This window comes from Phaethon aethereus (assembly GCF_964289735.1).
Source record: "Phaethon aethereus genome assembly, chromosome: 3".
Classification (NCBI taxonomy): Eukaryota; Metazoa; Chordata; class Aves; order Phaethontiformes; family Phaethontidae; genus Phaethon; species Phaethon aethereus.
The window spans coordinates 23784849-23810406 of NC_138576.1; the positions used below are offsets into that span (position 1 = coordinate 23784849).

At 40.6% G+C, this 25558-nt stretch overlaps 1 protein-coding gene across 3 annotated transcripts in view; it reads left to right on the forward strand.

The window, feature by feature from the left end:
• The window catches only part of ARHGEF10 (Rho guanine nucleotide exchange factor 10), a gene marked incomplete at both ends in the record, with an annotated part of 99971 nt that overhangs the window by 15771 nt on the left and 58642 nt on the right, over positions 1 to 25558 (forward strand). Inside the window, 13 exons of one of the 3 annotated variants that reach the window (XM_081998390.1) lie at positions 1069 to 1247; positions 2576 to 2858; positions 4109 to 4172; positions 5309 to 5388; positions 6425 to 6481; positions 9146 to 9309; positions 12438 to 12554; positions 13777 to 13891; positions 16062 to 16174; positions 20171 to 20248; positions 20480 to 20659; positions 21900 to 22016; positions 24055 to 24147. In XM_081998390.1, coding sequence (XP_081854516.1) covers positions 1069 to 1247; positions 2576 to 2858; positions 4109 to 4172; positions 5309 to 5388; positions 6425 to 6481; positions 9146 to 9309; positions 12438 to 12554; positions 13777 to 13891; positions 16062 to 16174; positions 20171 to 20248; positions 20480 to 20659; positions 21900 to 22016; positions 24055 to 24147 — 1640 coding nt within the window. Of the gene's footprint in view, positions 1 to 1068; positions 1248 to 2561; positions 2859 to 4108; positions 4173 to 5308; positions 5389 to 6424; positions 6482 to 9145; positions 9310 to 12437; positions 12555 to 13776; positions 13892 to 16061; positions 16175 to 20170; positions 20249 to 20479; positions 20660 to 21899; positions 22017 to 24054; positions 24148 to 25558 lie in introns of all 3 variants that reach the window. The other 2 variants (XM_081998388.1, XM_081998389.1) reach the window with 2 other exon arrangements.

The window sequence follows — 25558 nt, forward strand, 5'->3', positions numbered from 1 at the left end:
GGGGACCTCTGGTAAGAGTTTCTCCTCCAGCAGCTGGAAGAACAGCTAAGGCAGATCTAGGAAGGGAGGGATGAAGCCCTTTTGTTTTGGTGAGCTGCAGTGAAGGCTTCTGGCAGCAGGGAGGAAGCTGGCAGCTCTGGGCATCCCTCCCAGCAGCTGCTCTGGCTATCCCTCCTCTGTGCAGCGTCTCTGACAGAAGCTGGGGATGCTGTGGGCAGGCTTCTTGCGAGATGAACGCACAGCAAAAAGAGCAGTGGTAAGGCAATGAGGGGGTTAAAATCCTCGTAGGTTCTCTAGGCTCCTGTGGGTAAGAACTAGAGCACGGAAGGAAACCCCCCAGCACTTCTTCCTGCTCCCCAGCCCCGTGCACGGTGCCAAATCTGTGCTGCAGGGTCTTCACAAGCGAAGACAAAACCAAGCCCCACGCTCCACTTCCTAGCTGTATTAGGGTGTAATTATTTCAGCCATTGCTTCTTCGAAGGTAAGAGCCGAAAAGTCACCTCCCTGCCAAAGTGCACCTTGTGTGTAGAAATAGGGTTAATAACGTGTTGCATAAGGTCTTTGATTTAAAGCTATCTCGAATTGGAGTAGGAAAACCAATTTGCTGGTGTCTCATGGTGTGTGTGAAGAAAGTTACTGTCACTGCCATTTTGACACTGTTAAGGAAGAATAGACTTTAAAATTTGAGTTAGAAAGGAAAAATGACTTGAGGTTATAAAATCCCAAAGTCCCTGTAGAGATAAATTCATCTGTGAACTTCTCTTATTTAAAGCATTGGCTGCTTAAGTGTTTTCCTAAAAATGTTTTGGGTTTAGTTCATTATAGCGAAAGCAAGAGTATTTGTCTTATTAGTTCTTAATTGCTTTCCAAGTAATTCCATTGTTTACACTAAAGCATTTATTGAAAACGGCATGAGCTTATCAACATGTCAAGGAGCTTTTGTTCTGTTCCAGTAACCTAAAAATCTAAGGGTCCATTGTATAAGCTTCATTCATAATGTGGAACACTTACTGGGCCCATGAAATCATTATTAAGAGCAAACAACCAAAAGCGTGTCTTTCTGCACAGTTCTAGAGCATGAACCAAAAGCCATGGGTATGGATGATGAAGAGGAGGATGAGGGAGAACAGTTTGACTTTGACAGTGGAGATGAGATACCGGAAGCAGACAGGCAAGCCCTTGTGCCACCTCCTCCTGATCCTGGAAGTAACATGGAGCACCAAGAGGCTAATGCCATAGGTAAGTCAGTCTGTCGGGTTGTGCATCGACGAGGCTAAATTGTCAAGACTGATTATAGAATGCCTTTTCTTGACGATGCAATAAAAATACATGTAAAAAGAGGTTTCCATGGAAATACCATACAAGCAAGTGTTGTGAATATTACTGCTAGTTACGCTCATGACAGATTTGACAGGGCAAATGACCATCACATGTAATGTGAGGTTTCCCATCCAACTGTGCCATCCAAACCAGTGGGTTGGTCTCAGCCACAGTGCCATGCCACAGGAAAACTTTATGCCCTTGCAGCTCTAACGGCATATGGATGGCTTGAGATAAGCTGCTTTTACAGCTAAACTTGCTGGTTGCTGATCTTAAGATGAAGTGCATAAAAATAAATGGACCTTTAAGGTATGAATTTTGCTCATAAACAGAAATCTTATTTATTAAACATTAAAACACTTGTTACAACACGTATAGATGTTCCCAGTCTGGAAATAGCTGTATTCTGCTCAAATAAACAACAGCTGATTTTGCTGACTTTGATCCAATTTCCTTTTGTAAGCAAAGTCATTGTGCTCATGGCAATTAAAGATAGGTAACTCTTCAGGTGACGATGCAGTTTGACAACCTGGAACTTAAACACCATCTTTCCCTGAAAATTTGCTGCTCGCTCACCCTTTTGTGAAGTTGTACTTACAGCTTAAGAACTTTTGGTCGCTTGGGATGCAGTTCTGCAGCTCACTTCAGGGAGGCTCTTGGTTCTGCTGTACCTCAGTTTGTCTCAAGAAATACCAGGAACGTTGTGTAACAGAACAGAATTTATTTTCGGAGAGGAAAACTTGGAAAGTTACTTTCCCCTTTTCTTAACAGATCATTTTCAGGACTGTTCTTTGAGGAGTATCCCTCCAGTGAACTTTTTCTCTCCTCATGGCTATTCCTAAAATATTCCTTGTTTATAAGATTAAAATTAATCTAGAATCCAGGTTAAAAAAAAAACAACAAACTTTCAGGGTTTCAGGCTCTTTTCTCCCATGTGAAAAGAGCTTATGACAAGTGAAAAAGGACCCTGGCTACTTGTCAGAAATCCTCCTATTCAGGATTTAGAATCCAGTTTTTTCCATGGGCATCCTTGTAACCCAGCTTGTTTTGCTGCTGTTGCATTCCTCATCTGTAAAATGGGGAGGACAGCACTTACTGTGTGGGAATTTTATGAGTCATAGATTGTAAGCAACTTGTGTAGTAAGAATCATATCGGTGTTTAGGATGTTTGCAACGAGCAATATTAAGCAGCTTGGACAGGTATAAAAAATAAAACTTTGGGGTTTTGTTTAATTTTTCAACTAAAGGGGCTGAGAATTTAGAAAACAGCAAGAAGCTACAAACACCAGGACCCGCTGCTGAAGGCACTCCAGCCAAAGTAAATCCCTACTCAGTCATAAATATTTCACCAATCCAAGACAAGGATCCATCCTCATCACCAGAACCAAGTCCTCAAGATGAATGTGCAAGTCCAAACTTGTCTGGTGGATATTCTGTTCCTGTCCCCTGTGGCTATGCTGTGCCATCTAATTTACCTGTGATACTGCCAGCATACTCCAGTCCTGTCATAATACGCAGTGTTTCTGTAGATGAAGAAGGTACTGTATTTACACACCTTGCTTTATTTGAAAGGAATCCTTGTTTAACTTCAGATACCTCTGCTGTTCTGTAAATGTTCGTGTAGCACGCAGCCTGGATGTGTGTGGGAGATTTTGTGTCAAAATAGAAGAAGAACTCTTACCCTGCAGTATGAACTAAAATTTCTTGTCAGACTTGGAAGAAAAATGTCTGTTTATTAAAAAAAAAAAAAAAAAAGTTCCTACAGGAGTCTGTTTGTCATACTAGGATTGAGATACCTAAGTAAAGGTGCATAAGAAAAAACAAATGTATGCAGTCGGTTCTTCCTCAACCCTTCTTTAAGCGGGTGATGCTTGACCTTTGTTTTGCTGGCACCATATTACAACATATAGTACAAAGGAGAACTCCTGTCTTATCTTGCCATTAAGAATGATTAATGCTAATTCCCTTTTAATGTCATGAAATAATTTCCAGAGCCAGTTCAGCGTTCAAGCCAAACGGTTTCTTTTCATACCTTATCATGCTTTATCTAGGTCATGGCAGAGTTCCCGTCCCTTTACCTTTTCTATACGTACTTCTGTCTGTGTGTTTGTTTATTTTCCAATCCTTGTGGATTTAGAGTTGCTGTGGGATTTTTCTCCCTTGATGATTTGATGAATTTTGTTTGTCCTTTAGTATAATTTTAAGAGAGAAGAGGAAACTTGAAAGGGAAATAACTATGGGTTATTACAGAAACAGGAACAATCCCCCATTTTGTAACCAGAATTGGCAAAGCTGACAGCTTAATGTCAAGAGAGCAGGAGGAACAGAAAGCTCCCCATATCCTGCCTTTTTTTTTTTTCTTGTGTTTTGGATGTACTAGTTTTAGCTAGGTAGCAATTCTACTGTAATTCCATGTACTATGGTACTTTTTTTGCAGCCTTTTCTGTCTACCACCATTAGGAATATTGGCAAGTAAAAGCAAATGTTTGTGTGGTGGTTATTTCTTGTAGAGGAATTTATGTTTGAGAGATTAGAATGAAATGCATCAGACATTGTAATTTCCTCCTAGCAGCTCTTATACCAAATTGCTGTGTTTCTGAATTCTTTCATTTGCAAAAACGGATAGTGTGAAGAAATTTTTTTAGATGCGTTTAAGAATAAAAATATTGTATAGAAGTAGATTATTCATTAGTAAAATCTGTTTCTTATGCTAAAACATACCATTTGAACCACGTTGACATTTTATTCCAAGCATTTTTGTGATTATATTTTTTTTTCTACTTTGCAGGTATGCAGTCAGCAACTGAAGAATGTCATTGTAATTCTGTAAACTCAGAGGAGCCTCAAAATAGGTGATTGCCAGTTCAGCGTCTTTAATGATTTGTAAAACCTTAATTCCTAAGAAAGCTTACATTTGATAAATATTTTTATTGTGTGATGCTTCTGTGTTTGTTTATTTTCATTTTCTTAACTCCGTAACTCTGGTTGTGTACCACAATCAGCACTGGTTGAAGTCTTGTATATATACCTGTGCATGACATTTTTGAAGGAACTAAGTTTAATTTTTATAGAGTCATAGCAATGTCAGCTGCAACAGGCTGCTGGAGATCTTGTAGTCTAGCCTGCTGCTTTCAGCAGGACCACTGCCAACATGTCATTAGATCAGCCATGGCCTTGGTAGCTGAGCCTTGAAAATTTCCAAGGATGGAGATGCTGCAGCTTTCCTGGGCAGTCTTCCCTGCCGTACTACACTTTGGTGATTCCCTCTGCCGCCCCGATGCCCAAACCAAATCTTCCAATGTGCAGTTTGTTGATCTTGTGTATCACTTGTGTAGCACTGAAAAAACCCAGCCCCAAAAACCCCAAAACAAACCCAAATCAAAAAAACCCAAACCCAACTCCATCACCTCTGTAGCTCTCTTTCAGATAGTTGTAGGTGCTGTTGATCATCCCATAGCATCCTTTTCGCCACACTACATGAGTTCTGTGTCTTCCACCTTTTACCTTGTAAGCCTTGTGCTTTAGTCCCCAACTTCAATTTCTCCACAACTCTCTGCAGGGGGAGTGTTGGGAAGCCAAAACTGGACATGCTGCTGCAAGTTCAGCCTCACCAGTACCAACCAGAGGAGGAGAACAGCCTCGTGAAGCCCAATGGGCTCCTGATGTAGCCCAGAAAGTCTTTAGTGTTATTTACAGTGAAAAAGCATCTCTCACTTCACTGCTTTCGAAGAGAAAGTTTTCTGTGTTCTGGTAGAAGAACTCAAAAGCAAAATATTTCTTGAATTTGGAAGGGAAGCGTTTTTAATTTATTGACTAAAATTGTCAGACTGTTAAATAGAATAGACCGTTGATCTCCTAATTACATACTGAACCAGCCTTGGAGTGGGAATGGGAAGGCAGCAAGATACCGATTGTCTTGTCTTCACAGTTGTTTAAAAACATTATGATGTAGCTCTTAATGCTTTTATTTTATGGCCTTTTTTCCAAGTGAAGATAATCAGGTCAAGAAAGAGGATGACGCTCTGGCCAAGTGGGTTGCAGATCCTGCAAATACAGCATGGATGGAAAGTAAGTATTAGTGAACACCAAAGTACAACTATAAGAAGGTCGGTTTTAAGTTGTGATCAACAGTATGTGTGTATCCATATGCACATATATTTTACAGGAATGTCCATGTTCACTTTTATTATATTTTTTCAGATGTGTTCCAGAACCAAGCTATACCAGTTCAAACATTCAGCAGTGTAATAAAATTGTGTATTTTGGCTCCATCAATACGTGTACAGTGGAAATTTGCTCCAGTTCAGAGTCTGCTCTGTGGCTGTGTATGAAATTGTTCTTCTCATGCAGTAATTGGCAAATAAGTTCTTGGAAAAGGTGGAAGAGAAGGAATTGACACTTTTTTCTAGTGTGTGCCCTTGGCTGGCAGCTGCATTTTAAACCAAAACAGAGACTGTGTGATTTGAGGACAGGTTATCATGCCTGTTCTCAGCTGTTCACACTGGGCTGGAGGTTCATCTCACATGTCACTTGAAGTGACCGAAGAAGTGACTGAATGCATCCTTGTTTTGCCTCTTAATGTACTACAATGTTTTGGTTCTTTTTTAAAAACGTCTATTACAGCTTTTCTACAGCTCTTTAGTAAAGCAATGAGTAGCCCTTGACAAGCACAGAACATACCATAGTGCTGTAAAAACGAGAGAGAAATGTTGGCTGTTGAAGTGGATTTCTGATTTCAGGCTTCCAAAGGTCATCATAAACAATGCAGATAAAAGTGTGTGAAACTTCATAAATACTTTATACTGCTTTTGTGCATTATTGCATTATTTGAATGATCATTAGATGTACTAGCAAAATGCTACTGGAGAATGATTTATATCTCCATTGTATTCATATATGCCAATATAACCAAAATCCTTTAGAATAGAATAGAATATTTCAGTTGGAAGGGACCTATAATGGTCATCTAGTCCAACTGTCTGACCACTTCAGGATGGACCAAAAGCTAAAGCACTGTCCAAATGCCTCTTAAACACTGTTTGTTGGTACCATTCAAATTTTAGGAGGTTTCTCATTTGGTTTTTTTTTTCTGTTTTGCTTTTAGACCCAGATGAAGTAATTTATGACGATGTGCCAAGAGAAAATTCAGACTCTGAACCAGGTTTGCGGTCTTTCTAACACAGCCCACATTGAAAGCAATATATAATGGAATTATGTGCATGTATACCGAATAGATACGTTCATTTAGTACCTAGAAGATACGTAAATGGAATTAACACTGTCTCAATAATCGATAGGTCTTACAAAGTTCAGAATTAAACTAACTCTTGAAAGACTTTATCCTAGCAGGTCTCCTACACTGCTCTTCTCAAAAGCTGAATTCTGCTTTGTTCTATAGATACTGTCCTAAATGCTTGAGTATTCTGTATATTAGAGAATTACAGTGTTGGGTATTGTGGCTATAGAGACCTAACCAAGGCAAGGTAGGTAGGAAAAGAGTGTCTTAAATAGTTAAATAACGTATGATAATACATCATTTGTCATGCTTATACAGAGAACTGCTCTTCTCTTGAAAGTCCTCCTTCAACATAAAAATATCTGATAGATGGAAGAGGAGATTCAGAGTGTCTGTTTACCATCCTGACTGTGATTCTACAGAAATGTTTCATTTCAGCTTTGGAGTGACCCAGCTCCTGATGGTGTGACCATGTTTGGAAGGGACAGAATAGATCTTAAAGAAGTTGGTGGAGCCAAGACTTTACCTTTACTGGGAGTGGTGGAGCTAGGGCTCAAGAAGCTTATTTCGATGAGTTCTCACTCAGACTTGTTTTGCCGTTTTTGGTTATAGTGAAGACTTAAGTGCTTAAGATTGGTTGCTACTAACTTTGTGTTTGAGTGGATCGGCTTATTAGGAGCTCAGCATCTACTTGTCATGGCTCTCAGAGGGTCTTGGTGTTTCATCTTGAAGTTGATAATGATTTGAGAAAACACTTAAGCTTTCTTGTGTGAAAAGCACATCTATCGTTAAAGCTGTAACATTTTAATTTCTTTTCCTTAATGGTGTTCAGTCAAGGTGTTTTACAAATCATTAGTGAAATTTGTTTCGTTTATTATTTGAAAGTATTATGCTACATTCGTGACCTGAATGCTTTTATTACTGGAAGGTCCCTTGGTGGACTGTGCTGCTCTGGGCAGGGACATCTTTGCGCTGTCGCTGCTCAGTTAGGAAACAAGTACACCAAGGCCAGGAGGCGGAGCTGGGGAGCCATATGGGACGTGGAACAAAGCTCTGTTGAGCAGCTCGGTCAGAATTTTCAGCTTAACCCAGAAGATGTTAATTAAAATGTTGGCTTTCCATTTGTCCCCAAAGACGTTGAAGGATTCTGAGAAATAAGTAGTGAGGGAAATTTCATCTTTGTACATTCATGATACTGATGTTTATTATTGTATATTTAGTCAGGAAGACACAACTATTCCAAAAAAGTCGCAGTCAGAGCTCAGTCTACATTAGTACATGGAAAAGATACATCCACCAAATCACTGGGTAAATCCTGCCTCAATACTGGCATTGCAAAATTTGACTTTTATGTAAGTCTTAACTTGTTTTGACTTACTATGATGATTCTCTAAAATTATTCATTGTGCTAGATTACCACTAAAATATCTTCTTCAGTAAGTATATTTTAAGGACAGTCTAGATATGAATGGAGATTTAAAAAAAAAAAAAATCTTAAAATTTGATTCTTCCAAATTAGAGGAGATTCCTCTGTGTTAATCATAAAGAATTTCATTAGTTAATATTTAAAATATTATTATTGGTCAAAATGTAGTTTTAAAATCACAAAATCCAGGGTTTAGATGGATGTGTAAAATATGTCAGCTTTTCTTTCAAGTGCATATTTTTTCTCTATTTATATTTAAAAAATCAATCTTAAAATGAAAGAACATCCTCTCTTTACTGATTTTAATGAGACAGTTTTAAATGAAGCGTTATAATCTCTGACAATAGGGTTCCCTGACAGAAGTGTCCACACTTCTCTGTTTGTAACGACAAATGATGCCTCATGTGGAGTGCATGCCTGTTTCCTGATAAGTAATTGGCATTAAAAATTTTCCATTTTGTTTTGAATCAATTTGTCGTACTCTACATCTGTGCCAACGAAAAGACCCATGTCTTTGATACTTTGGACAGCCTTTGCAATATAGCTTTCTATACCTTGAAAAGCTTAATAGTTCAAGTTCTTAGGCTAGATTATGGGCAAGGTAACCTGCAGATTTGAGAGGCTCCTAGTGACTGGTGGAGTTGCAAGAATGACAAGTCATAAAATACCATAGTGTAACGTGTTTCTTGTTACTTTGGTCTGATCTGTTCTGCTTGAAATAGTGACATTTTCGTTTGATTCTTGCTATGTTTTAGCATTTGTCATTTGAGCTGATGATGAAGGTGTTCCTAGGGACAAAAGGCAAGCTTGCAAATGGAAGTATGCTTCTTCTCAGTGGAGATGTGTGTTCACAGCTACAGTTTGAACTTCCTTTGAATTTCTTCTAAAACATGTCGTGGAATTTGGACAGAACAGTGTAGTTTGAGTAGGGCATGTTATTTAAAGGATCGTGGTGTGTACCCATAACACTGTCCTCTTTTAGTACTTTGTTGAAACAAAGACAGCCTACTTTGGCTGTTGGAATATTGCCTTTAATTCACATTTAAAAATGGGTGTACAAACGTCTGTATAGTTCTTTATATTACAACCTGAACAAGTTTTTGATGTTTAAACAGACGGAAAATTCAGTGTAGCGTTCTTCTCTCTTGGTTTAATTCTTGCAGAGGAAATGATTTATGACGATGTTGAAAACGGTGATGATGGCGGAAACAGCTCACTGGAATATGGGTGGAGTTCAAGTGAGTTTGAAAGCTATGAAGAACAGAGTGATTCTGAGTGTAAAAATGGAATTCCCAGCTCCTTTTTGCGAGGCAACCACAAGAGACATGTACGTATCCCACAGTGCTGTCAGTCATTGACGTTATCCTGATTTCTAACACTTGCCTTTCTCACTTGTATTTTCCTGCTCCTCAATCCAATCTCAAATGCCAACACCATCTTTTTAAGGGAGACATGAATCAGTGTGGGAGTGACAGTGCACAACAAAATACAGCAGGGAAAGAAAAGATGAAAATATTAAACGGAAGCTCCATAAAAAAAGAAAAAACTCAAATTGGATAAAAGTGAAATTAAAAATGGCATTATTTTTTATTGTGGGCGGTTCCTCACCTTTTCTTCTTTTGCAGCTGCTGTATTAGTGTAAGTGGTAAATGAGTGTGGAAAATAATGTGAAGAACAAATGGGGGTAAGCCAAGACTTGCAGTTCTGGGATCCTTCAGGTGCTCAAAAGTCACAAAACTGTTCACCAGTGTTTCCTGCCTTTCTGTATTAGACCTGTATCACTCTGGTTGTTTGAAGGTGGCTGAGCTTAAAAAAACCCAAAATAAAAGCTTGTTGTGATCAAAGAGAAGTCTGTACCATTTATTAAGGAGAGAAGAGAGGTGGCGTGATTCAAATGATCAGTCTGTGACACATCTCTGGTCTAGTATCTTCGGCTGCATCTGTGCCACGGGAGGCAGAAAGACACGGACAGCGTGGGTGCCTGCACTCGCTGCGTCTGTCTGATTGTAGGTCGCGAGGAGCCCCGCTCTTCGGCTCCTCTCCTTCTGCCCTTTCTGCAAGAGGGGAGTCTTGCCTGGGACCTGGGCGCCCTCCCGCTGCCGGCTCCCTGCGCTCGGAGGGCGGCGGGGACAGGCAGGGCTGGGCTCAGTGCTCAGAGTCGCTGCCAAACCCTCAGGGCACGGCGGTGTGTGCTGGCAAGGGACAGACACGCAGGAGCCACGGGCGCTGCGTGCTGTTTACCTGCTGCGGCACCCCGTGGCTGGAGGATGTCGGGGCAGCGGCCAGGGCGTTCTTCCGAGGGACCCTTATTTTCATTTTGCAGGCTTCTTATCTTGATGAGAATAAAAGCCTCACTGTCTGTGTTTCCATCCAGTGCATGTTACCTGCTCTCTCCCACCTCCGTCCTTGCTGCCTGCCCTTTGGAAATCGGGGAGTGAGCGAGTAACTGCAAAACTTGAGCCCACCCAAATCAGCGCTTTGTAAGCTGAGTGCTCGTCCCCTGGTTTTATTTTGGTTTTTTCCTGACGAGAACAAGTTTAAGCTGTTGCAGCTGTTTCTTTCTGGGAAGTATTTTAACTAGACTGAAGAAAAATGAGTTTGATTTTTTTATTTTATTTTTTTAATACCTTTGAAAGAGACTAGCAAATGACTTTGCATGTGAGTGTCTAAGTCTTAACATGGCTGTTGGGTTGTTTTTTTTTTTTTTCTTTAATCTTTTCCTGTTATCAGTAGGTTCAGCTTTGGCCATAGTCATAGGAATCTGTTTACACATATGCACAAAGCAAGGTTTAAAGCCATTTTTAAACACAAGTATACTGAGATCTGTCACAGGAAACTGCTGGCAGTGGGTTGAGAGGATCAGGCACAGAGTGTCTGAGCAAGAGACCAAGGAGTAGTGAGAGGAGAGAGGCATACTCTGGGGTACTGCCCTGCAGCTGGCTTTTCCAGGCCTGTGACAAAAGGTTTTGGGGATTTCCTTGTGAGGATGGGGATGAGGAGTCTAGGAGCATATTAGCTGGTGGAGAAGTCAGAGAGAGGGGCTGCTGCTCCTGGATGGGTTACTGGGAGGCGGAGGAGAAGTCAGGAAAGTAGAGAGGGGGTTTGGCAGAGGATGAGGATTGCTGAAATTAAAAAAAACAACAACAAACCCAAACAAAAAAATAACCCAACTAACCAAAACAGGAAAAAAACCCCTCAACCCTCCCTGCACCGGCACTTAACACAGGCAGAAACCACTCCACTTTATGCCTATTCTCTGTATCCATTCCTTGCACTAACTCTCACTTCTCCTCAGGTCTTGTGCTGGTAGTTACAATATTTTCCCAGCACATTTGCTTCTGTAGTATTTCAGAGCCTATGAGGGTCTTGCCTTGCTTTTTATTTTTTACTGTCCATTGAAAAGTATGGGAAGGTTGGAGGTGGGATTTTTAGTTTTAAGTGCTGGTGTGACTTTCCCTCAAAGTCACTTTTTCATTATGATTCCTGATGGGGAAGTTTTTGTATAGAGTTTCTAGTCTGTGAACCAGACTAGAGTTGTCATGTTGGAGATAATCTCATCCTGACCCAGCCTCGTGCAGCTAAATGCCAGACCTGTCCCTTTGTTTTCAACTCTGCAGGCCTTCTTTTTCCTGATGCTTTCATCTCTTGCCAAATAACTCTGTTGACATCAAGCTGAGGGTTTTTCCATTGGACTTCCATTATAGGGCACACCAAATATTTTCTTTTTTTTCTAGTTACATTTTAACTTCTTTTTACCTGTCTTTCTTAAAACGTTTAACAAATGTTAATTAGTATTCCAGAGCATTTCTCTGAGATAGTTTACTTACCTTGCAAATGGATATATGCATGTATGAGATGGTTACACCCATGGTCATACAGTGAGGCTATGATAAAGCTGAGGGAAAACATGTGCTTCCCGATTCCCATGCACTTGGGAATTACAAAGCTGCATCCTCCCCTCTTAGTGTCCTCTTGCCCAACTCGCTGGCACTGTCGGTCTCCATCTTCTCAGGTGCCAGCAACCTCTGCAGGTTCTTCGGACCTTGAGAATTCTTCTGATTCACCGTTTTGAAGGATAGTCAGAAATGTACTCACGAGGGTTTGTGCTCTACTGAATGATGCTTGTGGGTAAAGCTGATGCGTCGTTTCCATATGGTATGTAAGAGATGTGCACAACGTAGTTCATACGGTTAGTTTAGCCTAAGTGACTTTGACCCTCTCTTTACATAGTTGCTGGCGTAGCAGAAAGGCGCCTGGCTGAGTTCCAGAATGTTCAGCGATGTTCAGTGATGGTCCATTCCTCAGGTCGGAGCTCCCCCAAATGACAATTTTTTCCCTCAGTTGTCTGTGTATCCCTAGGCAGGCCGGGCAACGTGCATGATTTATGCGAGTACTTTAGCGTGAAGTTTTCACTGCAGGCTTTTTGAAAAGATTGTGTTTTTTTATACACTGTAGCTTTCTCATGACCTAACGCGTTTAAAGGAGCATTATGAAAAAAAGATGAAAGATTTGATGACAAACACTGTGGGAGCAGTAGAGATTCAGCAACTAAAGCAAAAACATGAGCTGAAGGTAGTGTAGTTGATTTTTGTAATTAGCTATGTTTAAATGATTGCTTTTCCAACACAATGTATTTTTTTTTTAATAGTAACTTGAAAAAGCGAACAGTAATTTGTATGAAATGAGTTCTAAAGGTGCTGGATTATTACGCAGTTTGTTTAAAAAGTACTTTGTCAAGGGCCTTTCCTCATGCTTATTTTTAAGGGTGACAGGTTCAGAAGATGAGATAGGGCATCGTCCTTCCCTGCCGACTGTGCCCTTACCGCAGAGGGCGAGCCAGGCGTACAGCCCTGGCACCTGCCTGAGCGCGGGGGGAGTGCCCCAGGGCGAGCCCAGGCACCCCGGCCACGTGGGATCAAACTGGGGGGTCAGAGCTCCGCTGCTCTCCATTCTGACTTCTCCAGGCTGAAACGGCCGCCTTTTTGCTAAAAGCTTCGGCACAAACCGAGAAATTGCCTGCCGGCAGCAAAGGCAGCTTTGGTTGTGTTCTGATGTCGTTGACGATGTCAGCACAGCTCTGACAGCAGTGGGGATTTTTTGTGGTGGTGGCATTTGGGGAAAGCAAAGGTACAAGGCAGGTTTTTTTAATAAACACTTACTAGCAAAACAACACTTCATTTTTATTTTTTTTGCATGAAATTTCTTTTTGCTGTAGTAGTGTACTATAAAATTATGCAATTATTAATTAAATCAACTTATTTCTTCAATTAATACAATTATTAGCTGTAACATTTTCTGCAAACCAGTGTTTATTTAAGAATATAGTTAATATAGAACTGAGTCTAGGGGATTATCCTTAGGTTAGAAATACTTCGGCAGAGCTAGTGGGACACTGGAGAATGGACAAGAACCCTGGCTGTTAATGACCTGTTCATAGTGTTTATTTGTTGTATAATGTGAAGCTGAGCATTTGAGATCATTCTGAGTTCACAGGTTTGATGCAGAAGGGTTCTTAAGCATTTGTGCTATTTTAGGCTCAGATACAATATTGCCATGAAGTCAGTCCTTTTCTCCAAGTTTGATTTTATTAAGAAAAAGTACAGGTGCTCAGATCTGAGCTTTGATGGATCTGTGTGCTTACTAAATATTTCTTTGACTTTGGGCTGTATTTGTAGCATAAACTCCTTGACAGTGTTCTTTTAAAAGGTATTTTAAGCAAAAGTATTCTGCATTATATGCTCAAACGTGTTCCTATTATTCACTGAACATGTAGACTGTATTCTTTATCTTACAGATGCAAAAGCTTATGAGAGCTGCTAGAGAAGGTACCAAAGATGGGCTCGAAAAGACAAAAGCAGCTGTGAAAAAGGGTCGTTCTTTCATTAGAACAAAATCTTTTATTTCTCAAGGTATGTGCCAATTATACTGTCTTTGTTACTATCTCTAGTAATTTCTGAGAAAGGAAGTGAATGGCTTAGCAGATTTTTGTACTGGAGGCTGAGTACTGGATACATGAAATGAGCTTTATATCAATAAAGTATAGTATAATATTCGGTTCAAATGACAGTATGGTCAATGCATCTTGAGTAGTTTTAGGTTTGGGGCAAGAACCTGAGTGACCTGAGAAACCTGAGGACCGCAGAGAAGAGTCCACTTAAATCCACAACAAAAAATCCCACCAAACAGTGTCATAGATGCTATCTAGGTACTGGTATATGGGAGTATGGAAATTCTGTTACTAAGTACTAAGGTACTAAGTCTGTCCCGTTCCGTCCATTGAGTAACTCCTGAATGTCAGGAAAGTCTGCTGTTATGACGTGATTTTCAGTGGAGTGATAGTTGACTATTTAAAAAGATTGTCGTGACCAAGGGGTAACAAACACTTTCTGTACTTAAGAGTGGGAGTAGGGGAAGAAACTGTTGATGAAAGCTGAGTTTGGATTGTGAAAACAAAGTGGTCTAAAATCAAAAAGCTAAAAGTATTTGTGTTCTTTCTGTATTTAAGAACAAATGTCAGCCCTCTATCATGAGCCTTAGCAGCAGCAGTCCACAGTTAATTTTTGCAAGAGGCAGGCGTTATTAGCTGAATACAAACTTATTTCTTCTTCAGGATAGGCCTGAGAGGTAGTATGTCTTTCTGCTCAAGTTTCTGCCCAACTAATTGAATGGTGGTAACTTCCGAGCTTATAAAACTACAATTTTAGGAAGCTAAAAGCACATGAGTGGACAAGACGTTTTTAGTGAGTGAGCTGACATCCTATCTGTAAGGACCAGGATGCATCTCACAGTTCTGAACTTACCTAATTCACAGACATAAAAAAAGAAAGTTATTTGCACAAACTTTAGTGATCAAAAATGTATCCTCAACTTGGAATCATAGAACAGTTTGGGTTGGACGGGACATTTAAAGGTCACCTAGTTCAAACCCCCCGCAATGAGCAGGGACATCTTTAACTAGATCAGGTTGCTCAGAGCCCCGTCCAACCTGACCTGGAATGTTTCCAGGGATGGGGCATCTCCCACCTCTCTGGGCAACCTGGGCCAGTGTTTCACCAACCTCGTTGTGAAAAACTTATTGCTTATATCTGGTCTGAATCTACTCTCTTTTAGTTTAAAACCCTTACCCCTCGTCCTATCACAACAGGCCCTGCTAAAAAGTTTGTCCCCAGACTTCTTCCTGTTGCACAGGAGAAAATGATCTTCTTCAGCAGGGCGGTGTTACAGTGGACCTGGCACTCCTCCTCACGCTTCTAGGGGTTAGGTAGCAGACACAGGATATCTGTGCACGGTTTAATCCCTTAGCCACTTCCCAAATCAGCAGGGTGCTAATGACCAATCCGTCAAACAAACTCATGAATTCCTCCTAGCCAGCAGCCCTGTTTCCCTTATCCCTTTTTGTTCTAAGACGCAATTTCTCATACTGTTCTTTCTTTCTCTCTTGCTCGGGTCTGCTTGTTTGACTGGCTGCATGCTGCCACCTACCACTGTGCTTTGGAGGTGCTTTTTAGGTAAAATTATTATGTAGGGAGCAATGCAGAATCCCTTACTCTCACTTCTGACAAAAGCCAACATTTGGCTACTTATTTTAGTTCAGTTATGGAAGGGTGTGTGGAATTTTTTAAAGCTGGATCATGTTATGGGTGTATTTAATTTCTTCCCAACAGTCATTTATTTCGAAACTGCTGGCCCTGGAGCTGCAGTGCTTTAACCCTAGTTGTCATACCCTGCACGCTGGACAGCCCTGTTTTGGCTGTGAAGAGGGAGTAGAGGTCAAGCAAAAGATGCATAGGCTGTCTCCTGCTGTGTAGATTTTAGGATTTTGAGATAACCTTTGAAAGGTGTTCTGTATTAGAGTGCCTATCGGTGGTAGTATTTATGTGATTTCATAGGTCATGCAGAAGTGCTGGGAAATGCCTTTTGTTTGGTAAGTGAAATGGAAATAAGACTTCTGTGTAATAGAACTTCCTTACTTCTGTGTAATTACTGTGCTTGGATGATATCATCCTTGCTTCCCCCCCCCCCCTTCTTTCAATCTATATGTTGTAACAGTTGACATCTTTGTTATTTAATTATTTGTAGATCATAGATCATCATGTCTGGAAGAAGAAGAGCTAAATTTATTTATTGATGTCGACTGTGTGCATACAGAAGCAATTATGACTCCTATGCCCGAAGGATTATCACAGCAGCAGGTAGTAGGCTTTTTGAAATACGGTCTTCTGCCTCTTTTTCCTCTCCTTCTGGTCTGCATCAGTGGCTCCCAGGTGCCTTCCTCTTCAAGCATATTGGCATTTAACATCAATTAAGTGGACATAAAATTTAGAACTAAGTAGTTTTTTTTTAAAATTGGTATATATGCATATAGTTGCATCAGCCCTGAATTCAGCCAGAGATGCAAAATGCTGTTTTGCATTATAAAATTATCTATAATAATTATATTATTTCACTACCTGAATGCTTAAACTAAATATGATGGGTTTGAGTGAAAAAGAAAAGAGTTTAAACATTTTTATTGAGTCAGAAGACATTGTTCGACGTGCTCCAGGATTTCTATTTTAAATGTAGAGAATATCCTGTACACTCTCTGAATCTTAAAGTTTCTCCTGATGAGAAAAACACTTGTCCCAAATGAAGTCAAGTCTACAGAAGAGTGTATTTTGCCGTTCTCCACCTCAAACTCTATAGTCACTGTGGAAACCACTTCAAAAAACACTGAAATTGGCACCAGTTAGAAATTTTGGCTGAAAAAAATCCCATGGGTTCATGTTACTGTGTTGTTATGACGAGTAATAACTGTATGAGATTTTTTTTGCTGCTTGTGGTTTCAAGTCATGAGTTGGTCAGTACCTTCAGAAAATGAGGAGGAAAAAAAACCCGCACAAATTAAGGGGCAGTTGAGGAGAGTGGTACAAATTTTTTGGTTTGCTTGGCGAGGTTTATTTTTCTAATGTGTTTAGCACAGTGAAGTGCTAATCTTGTAACAATGCACCTACCAAACTGTGTTACGTTACTGTAACATTTCATTATAATGTAAGAGCTCAGCATCAATCTGAATGCTGTCTTTTTCTTCTTTCCAAGTCGAGGTTTAAGAGTTTCACAGGGGTTTTTCTGTAGGTACTTAAAAATAAATATACCCTCTGTTGGAAGAATAGAGTGCTCTTAGTCTGGAGCAAACTAGTAATTGTTGTGTACGTCATGACGTATGTTGCGTATCTACCCAGGAGGAGCTGCCCAAGTGGAAGGAATGGAGTTAGGAAAGCCAGCGCTCAACTGGAGCTAGTGAGGTGTGAAGGGCAGCAATGAAAGGTTTCTTATATGTGCACTGGCAGCAAAAGGAAGGATAAGAAAAATATGGGTCTGCTGCTTGATGAGGCAGGGACCTAGTGATAAAGGGCACTGAAAAGACCGAGGTACTCAGTGCCACCTTTGCCTCAGCTTTTACCAGCGAGGTTTATCCTCAGGCCTCCGAAGCTCCTGAGCCTGGAGGCAAGTCCTGCTGGAGTGAAGAATTACCTGCAGTTGGGGGGTGCTGGGGTCAGTTGGATGAGTGGTGGTCTGTGGGACCAGATGGGATGGATTTAGGGGTGCTGAGAGTAAGGCCTTTCTCTGTTGTCTAAGATGCCAGCGATCAGATGACTGGTGAATCTCACACCCATCCTCAAGATGAGCAAGAAGGAGGAAAACTAGGATCTAGCTAGTGGCCTCACCACAGTCCCTGTGGAGGTGATGAAGCAAATGCTCCTGGGAGCTATTTCTGGGTTCAGAAGTACAGGAGGGTGATTTGGAACAGTCAGCATAGATGGACCAGAGTCGATCAGTGTCTGACCAGCCCGAGTCCCTTCGAGATGTGTGAGTGGACTGGAAGGTGGCTGGAAAACGAGCGAGGCCACCATGCTCAGAAGGTTGTAGTCCACAGTACAAAGTCCAGCGGGTGGCCAGTGTTAGTGGTGTCCCTCAGGAGTGTATACGGGGCCCATGGTGTTTGATGCCTTTCTTAACGACCAGGATACCAGCTGCGCTGCAGGTTCGGAGGTGATACCGAATCGGAGGGGTGCAGCAGGCCATGTGTGGGAGGATGGGGCTGCTGCTCAGCGTGACTTTGATGGGCTGAGGTCGAGAGAAAAACTCGAGCAGCTCAACAGAGGCCAACACAAGTCCTGGCTCGGGGGTGGACTAACCCAGTGTGCCAGGGTGCGGGCTGGGGGCCGCGGGCTGCGCAGCGGCCCTGGGCATCCCGGCGGGAGAGGGCGAAGGGCAGAAGGCCCCTCCAAGCCGGACGGCTCCGCCACCAAGGAGATGACTTCATGAACGTGCGTGTTTCAGACAGCAGGTGGCACGACAGCTTTTGTGTAAAATCTGGTGCCCCTTCAAATACTGTGTCCCGCGCTGGGTCTCAGTCGGGGGTCTCAGCTTTTGCTTCGTTTTACTACTGGGACCTGAATTCTTGCGGTAAGTTGTTCATGCTTGTGTGCCACTGTTACTAGCGAAAATGTGAATAAAGTGTAAGGCTCGCGTGCAAGCCTCTTGTAAACTGCGCGTATCTACTGCAGTAACCTGTAGGCACTATTAAGTGTCTATTTTGTGGATTATAGAGCCTGAAAAAAAACATTTTCTACAGATGTTTACTCTTTTCAGAAGAATGAACTGTGACTAAAAGTAGAGTTAGTATCCTTTGCCAGAGCAGCTGTTAACGTTATACCAAATAAGACGCTGCTAAATGCATTCTAAACACAAATTAGACACAACTAATTTTACTGTTTATATCTTTAAGCGAGGCCTTAGAAGACTTTCTTTGAAATGCCAGTACTTGAAAGAAAATCTTTGCATAACCTGTGGTTAATTTAATAATGCAAAATACAAGTGTGGAGAATTAAAAGTAGCCGTGGCAGAGGAGGCAGGAGGCTGTGGGGATCAGGAGCAAGTCTGAGTTTTTTGTTTCACAGTCACTTAGGCTAGCTTAAAACAGAAAAAAGAAGCAGTTTTCCTGTCCTGTGTAGTTCTGGGTAGGGGCTTGATCCTGCCCTTGTGCTGTCTTCTCCTTCAGAGTCCCACTTTTTTCAAAAAAAAACCTCATCCAGCCCTGGGATGAGCTGGATTAGGCAATGGATTTGGGTGAAAACAAATCCTTAAAACTAGGAAGAAATCTATTCAAGAACACTAAGAAGTCTAGATTTTAAACCAGATAGGTTCCCCAGTCCTTCCTGTCATGTCACCCACACATGCATCCAGCGTGCGTTTCAGCTGAATTGCAGAAGCAGGAGGTGGAGAAGGAGGTGTGACAAATAGCCTGTAGATTGTAAACATGAGAAATGGTAGCATTTCCTGAAGCTCTTACAATTCTGTCAGTTGGTATGAATATAATGGTAATGCGTGGTAACATCCAAACAGGTTTAAAGGCAGGAGGTTAAGATTAGATGTTAGGAAAAATGTCTTTACGGAGAGTGGTCAAGCATTGGCACAGGCTGCCCAGGGAGGTGTGGAGTCACCATCACTGGAAGTGTTCAGAAAACATGTGGACGTGGCACTTTGGGACATGGTTTAGTGGGCATGGTGGTGTTGGGTTGATGGTTGGACTTGATGATCTTGAAAGTCTTTTCCAACCTTAACGATTCTGTGAAAAAGAACGCTGACTTAGATACTTTCTCAGCGGTACAGTTTATATGGCCTTACTTTAAAAAGGCAATTAATGTTTGCTTGTTTGTCCTTCAAGTTACTCCTAATAAATTTATAAAACATATTTTAAAAAGAAAACTAACCTCAAAGACTGATTTGGAAAACTGGTTACCTATTTTGTTGAAGCAATTCACTGGAGTAGCCAACATCTATACCTATTATTATTTATATCAATGCCTAAATTTATACATCTAAAATTAAAAGACGAGTTTCAAAAGTAAAGCTTAGAACTGCAACAGTCGGCAAAGAATATAGATATAGATACAATAACTGTTGTATTCTTGAAATGATTTTAAAGTAATAGTAAATTTAATTACCTTTGAAGAGGTACAGTATTATTTTATTGCAGTTCCAGTATTACTTCGTGTTTGAAGTTTTTTGAAATTTTTTGTTTGAAAAATTTTTTTTAAATTGCTCTGTGTTTCTTGTGTTTTATTAATGCAAGAATTTTATCATCAGCATTTCCAACTATGATGAACATGTTACCTTCAGACAAAACTTTGTTTCTTCAACAGGTTGTGAGAAGGTATATTTTGGGCTCTGTAGTTGACAGTGAAAAGAATTACGTGGATGCTCTCAAAAGAATCCTGGAGGTACCTTAATATCTCTTGCATTTTGTAATTTGGAAATTTGAAAAATAATCAAATAATTAAAGAATCTATAGCACAACTAAACATTGCTTTTGCTACAGATGCTTCATGCCAAATGTTCAGAGATTTTGTGTGTGTATCCTGTTACACAAGTTGTTTTTTTCTGCTTATAGAAGATATTTTTTTTGTCTGTTTAAATTTATTTTTGTTGTTTTGTTTTTTTTTTCCCCACAGCAATACGAGAAGCCCCTTTCAGATATGGAACCAAAATTATTGAGTGAAAGAAAACTCAAAATGGTCTTTTATCGAATTAAGGAAATTCTTCAGTGCCATTCAATGTTTCAGATTGCGCTGGCGAGTCGTGTGTCTGAGTGGGACTCTGTTGAAATGATTGGTGATGTCTTTGTTGCTTCAGTAAGCAAATGCATCTGAACAGATAATATGTTTTTATTTTAGGCGTGTTATTCCATCTCCATATCTTTCTGTCTAATGTGGCCACTTTGTTCCCGTATTCTCCAATGCCTGTGGCAACTGTCAGAATATGTATGTACCATCCTGGTAAGGAAAGTGACACCAACACATGTCTTCGGCTTGGTTGGCAGATGTGAAAGGATTGTGGGCAAAATTTTCAGGCTTTGATCAAGCTTTCAGACATTTAAGTAAACAGTTTCTTTTTCTGAGAAGATAGAGATTCACAAACCCACCAAAATTAAGGTGAGATTGAGGCTCAGCATCTCTTAAAAAGTAGGTAGTCATACATAGTATGTTTGTTGGGAGTAGAAAAAAAACACAGTAGGTGATGTCCTGAACTCCTGGGTTTGAACTGAGCCTGGGGCACAGGTAAAGAGTACTTTACTTGTAAAACACTATCCCATGCTTAATGGAAGTCCACCCGGTAAAGGACTGAACTAGCCATTAAATTAGAGAATACAAGTGGCCTTGGTTGCTAAGAAAGACATTGTTCCTGCCGTGAGTGTGTGGACGGGAAAGGCTGCCTGCCTGCTGGTTTGAGTGCTTTGGTTTGTTGCCACCCAGCTGCTGGAAATTACCACTTTTTCATGCCTGCTGTAAGAGAGCTGGGGTCTGTGTCTCTGAGTGCCTTGACCCCATTTTGGTCAAAGTGAAACAGTTACTAAAGATTTGCTGTTTAAAGCAAACCTGTCTTGTTTTGGCTGAGGGAAGTTGGGTAGTGTTAATGAGACCAGCTCTGCAGAAGAGAGGAGTAAAATTACTAAGGAGGCTGTGGGCAGCAATCTTACACTTCACGTGGCTGTTTGCAAGCCACACGATCTGTCTGCTTTCCAGGTAAAACCCTACCAGGCAGATGGGCAGCAGTGAGATGATCAGGGGATCCCAGCAGTTGCTTTAAATCTCAGTGGCTGCCTTTTGATTGCCCATAGTCCCCAGGCTCTTGCCCTAGTGTCCTAGCCAAGATGAAGCTATTTTTGTAACTTTAGTTTTTGTAATTCACAGCTGTTACATCTTTAGGTTTTCAACCTGGCTTCTACAGAAAGGTTACTCCACCAGTATTTCTGGCCAAGCAAAGACCTTAGCTCCAAGCAAGGCGAGTCCTTAATGGTCAGAGGTTTGGATAGTTGTGCTTTCCAGGGATCTTTTGTGTTTATAGTTAATGTTTACCCTTTTATGTTTTCAGTTTTCTAAATCTATGGTATTGGATGCATACAGCGAGTATGTAAACAACTTCAGTACAGCAGTCGGGATTCTCAAGAAATCATGTGCCACCAAACCTGCCTTTTTAGACTTCTTAAAGGTGAGTTTGTTCAATCATAAACCAAGCTGGGCATATGATATAAATAAGACAGCATAAATTATAAGTTAGGAGGAAATTTGACGGCTGATACTGTATCATGTATGACTGTTTTAATGACTGGTTTTATGTTTTATGGGTTTAGAACAAAAAAAATCCCCGAGTATTCACTTCCAGTACTGTATTTTCAGAATAATAACGTGATGTTAAATCTAGGATGAATTTTGAAGTGTAGAGTGGTTTTGTTGTTGTTCAGATCCGTTTATTGGTGTTTGCATGACTGTACTTGGCAAAACATTTGGATTCTTTCATAGCAGGTGAATTTCAAATAATAGTTCACCATCTGAGGCATCTTCTTGTTTGGGGTTTATTTTACTTCTGACTTCTTTATTGTATTGTGCAGAGTGGTGTAACTAGATTTCCATTCCATGACAATTTCCTAGTATTTTGAAAATCATGTTTCCAATTTGCAGTTGAAACGGAAAATTTTTGTGCAGAATGCATATTACCCTGATGAATATGATGCTTCCGATGATGGGAATTGAGAGGTAGAAGTACTGTAAATCCCTAGGCAGGATAACTTAAAAAGGGTACACAAAATCCATTGCAAGGCTTTTAGTCTGTCTGTGACACTGCTGAAGCCTGGAAGCTCTGCTTGTCTCATTCCCTGAGAGTCTTGCATTGAGTTGTGCCTCTCAGAGCTGTCACCCTGTCGGGTCTGTTGCAGTGGTCCACCAAACACTGAAATTGGGTGCCCGAGGCAAACTAAATAGTGAAGCTCTTAGGTTGCCTAGAGGTTGGTGATGGGGGGCTGTTTCCTAATCTGTCTTCAGATCTTAAAATTAACTAACAACTTTTTGGAGTGTGGCCACCACTACACAGGATTATATTCTGGAAGCCTTAGGCACCATGAAGATCAAACCCTCCAGCGAGCGTATAATCACTTCATACCTCTCACGCTGTTAAAAGCCCGTTTTTCCAACAGAGGCATAACTTACACATCTCATCACTGCTTGTTCATGCCAGCACTGGTACTGCCCAGAGCTGGGGACTCACAGCTGAACTCTGAGGACAGAAGGCATTTCTGTACCTTCCTTTTTTGTTTGCCCACCAGCAACAAAGACCAGAATCTTCAGCTGCTGCTGTTTGAGGGGGGAAAAAAAAGTTTGTGTATATAAATATGGAAATAAATTGTTGTGAAGCTGATAGTTGTAGCAATAAATATCAATTTAAGCACACCACCATTTTTTTATTGTTTGTGTTTGCTTTGTTTTTAATGTTGAGTATTTCCTCTACTCTCCTTTTTTTTGGATTAACTGTGATTCTGGCCCAAAATATTTCCAAATGCTGAAATATCTTATACAAACGGAGCTTTTCTGCACATGCAAATGAAATTTATGTGGTTTTATCTGCCAGTCCCAATAACCAAAATAATGGATTCTTATGTTTTTCCTTCCAAATATAAATCAGTGTTCTTTTAATAAAGAAAATTAAAATCTTTTTGTTTGCGTAACAATGAGATTACGATGTTTTCCTTAGATTTCCTCTTAAAAACACATAGGTAGTTAGAGATTTATAGTCTCTTAACCCCAAGAAACAGAGCAGCAATAGCAAATTATGGACTATAAATCAACAGATCACTTACATCTCTCAAATTTAACACCTTGAACAAGTACATTCCCTTTGTTATGCTTGAAGTTAAGCAGATGTTTCAGTGCACTGCTTATGTAAAAAGCATGAATGTGCTGTATTGATATATACCTAGGTGCTGCACTGCTGGTGTAGCTTTATCCTAGCTGTAATTATTGAAGAAGGAGATTTCAGTTCAGTGACATGCCATCATTTTACTAGTGTTCTTATTTTTTTTTAAAGATTTAATATTTTAAAGTGAAATCTTTCTAGTAAATGGAATCTTTACAGTACCACGGTTACAATTACTATAAATGATGTAGAAGAATTTTCAGGAAATGTTTTCCTCCATTCTGTAACTGACGGAAATACGCTCACGTATAGTAAACAGTGTGGCTTTCTTGCATTGCAGCAGTGCCAGGAGTCAAGCCCCGATCGAATTACCCTGTATGGTTTAATGATGAAACCTATCCAGCGCTTTCCACAGTTCATTCTTTTATTGCAGGTAAATAATGTTTACCAAAGAGAAAGGATGCTCTTGTTGCATTCTTCTGTGGTTTGCTTGTGGGATGGCATGGTAGCTGCCTTCTATTGGAAGAGCACACTGTCGGAGGTGACCACTGGATCATGGGGAAAAAACAAAGATAAAATTTCAGTGTATCGTAATGTGCTGATCTCATAGTCTGATTGCAGGGACAGGCAGTAAATACACTGCAGGAAGATCTGCGTAAACTAGATTTACTCTAGATTACTTGCTAGGTTAGATTAAGCTTGTAAGCCACTTTGCAGTAAAGCTGTATTCAAATGTGCTACTTGTTCATATCAGTTCGTTAGGTAATAACACTTCAAAGTGCCACTAGGAACTTTGTGGCATTACTTACCCTTTAAGAAAAATACAAGAGGACGTAATTCATGCCTTGGATAGTTCAGAATACATGTGGGATGTGGAACAAAAGTGCACTCTCTCCCTGACTGCTTGGCTGACCGGACCTGCTTGTGTTGCAGCTTCCTTCTGACCTGCAGCGTCTTGTTTTCCTTCCCATGGAAATTGAGGATTTGAGAGAGAGTCCTTGGGTCTTCTCTTAAAAGGGAGTCGAGCTGTAGGAAAAGAAGAGTTCCCCAGTGTAGACTCGCCCCAGACCAACTTTGTTACTCCTTCCAGACCACGGCAGGTCTATCCCAGCGAGCGCTACGAGTTAGCTGGGTTTTGCAGGTGCCATAGGAGGAGGACAGGCTTTGGGATGCAGGTCCAGGAATGACTGTGGGAGAAGGAGCAGAGGTAGTCGTGGGGGGAGCATGCGGGTCGTGGCGAGAGTTTTTGAGTTAGCAGAAGGAACGGAGTTTATTGCAGCAGGAAGCCAGAGTGAATACGTAGGGATTTTTAAGCACTGCAGGAAAGAAGCAAAAATTTCACTCAAATTGTTTCACTGCATGCCTACAAAAGGGAAAGATTTTTAGAGGCTCTTGCAACCTCCATGAAGTAAGTCTTCTACTTTGGGATGAGCGTGCTGCCAGTGTTTTAGTGAGAAATAAGTAATAAAGATAATACCATATTATTATGATAGTAAATAACAGAAAAGTTTAATTTTAAATCATTGCTTACAGACACCTGCATATTATACTAGAATATTGACTTTCAAATTGTGCTTAATATTATGTGGATTTTCTAATTTACCTTCACATTTGCATTTTTTACACTCATTTTCAAGTTCCTTTACTGTACTTCCTTCCTGTAAATAAGCAGTATGTGACCCCATTCAGTATCTTTTTTAAGACCTATTCAGGTATTCAGGAAAATAAGCAATCTGCTGTTTCAATATTCATTAGGTGTTCATTGGTCATGCTCTTTATTATTGCTTGGGTAAAAAATGCAGCAGTAACATTACATCTTGTAATCTTCTGAACTTAACTTTGAA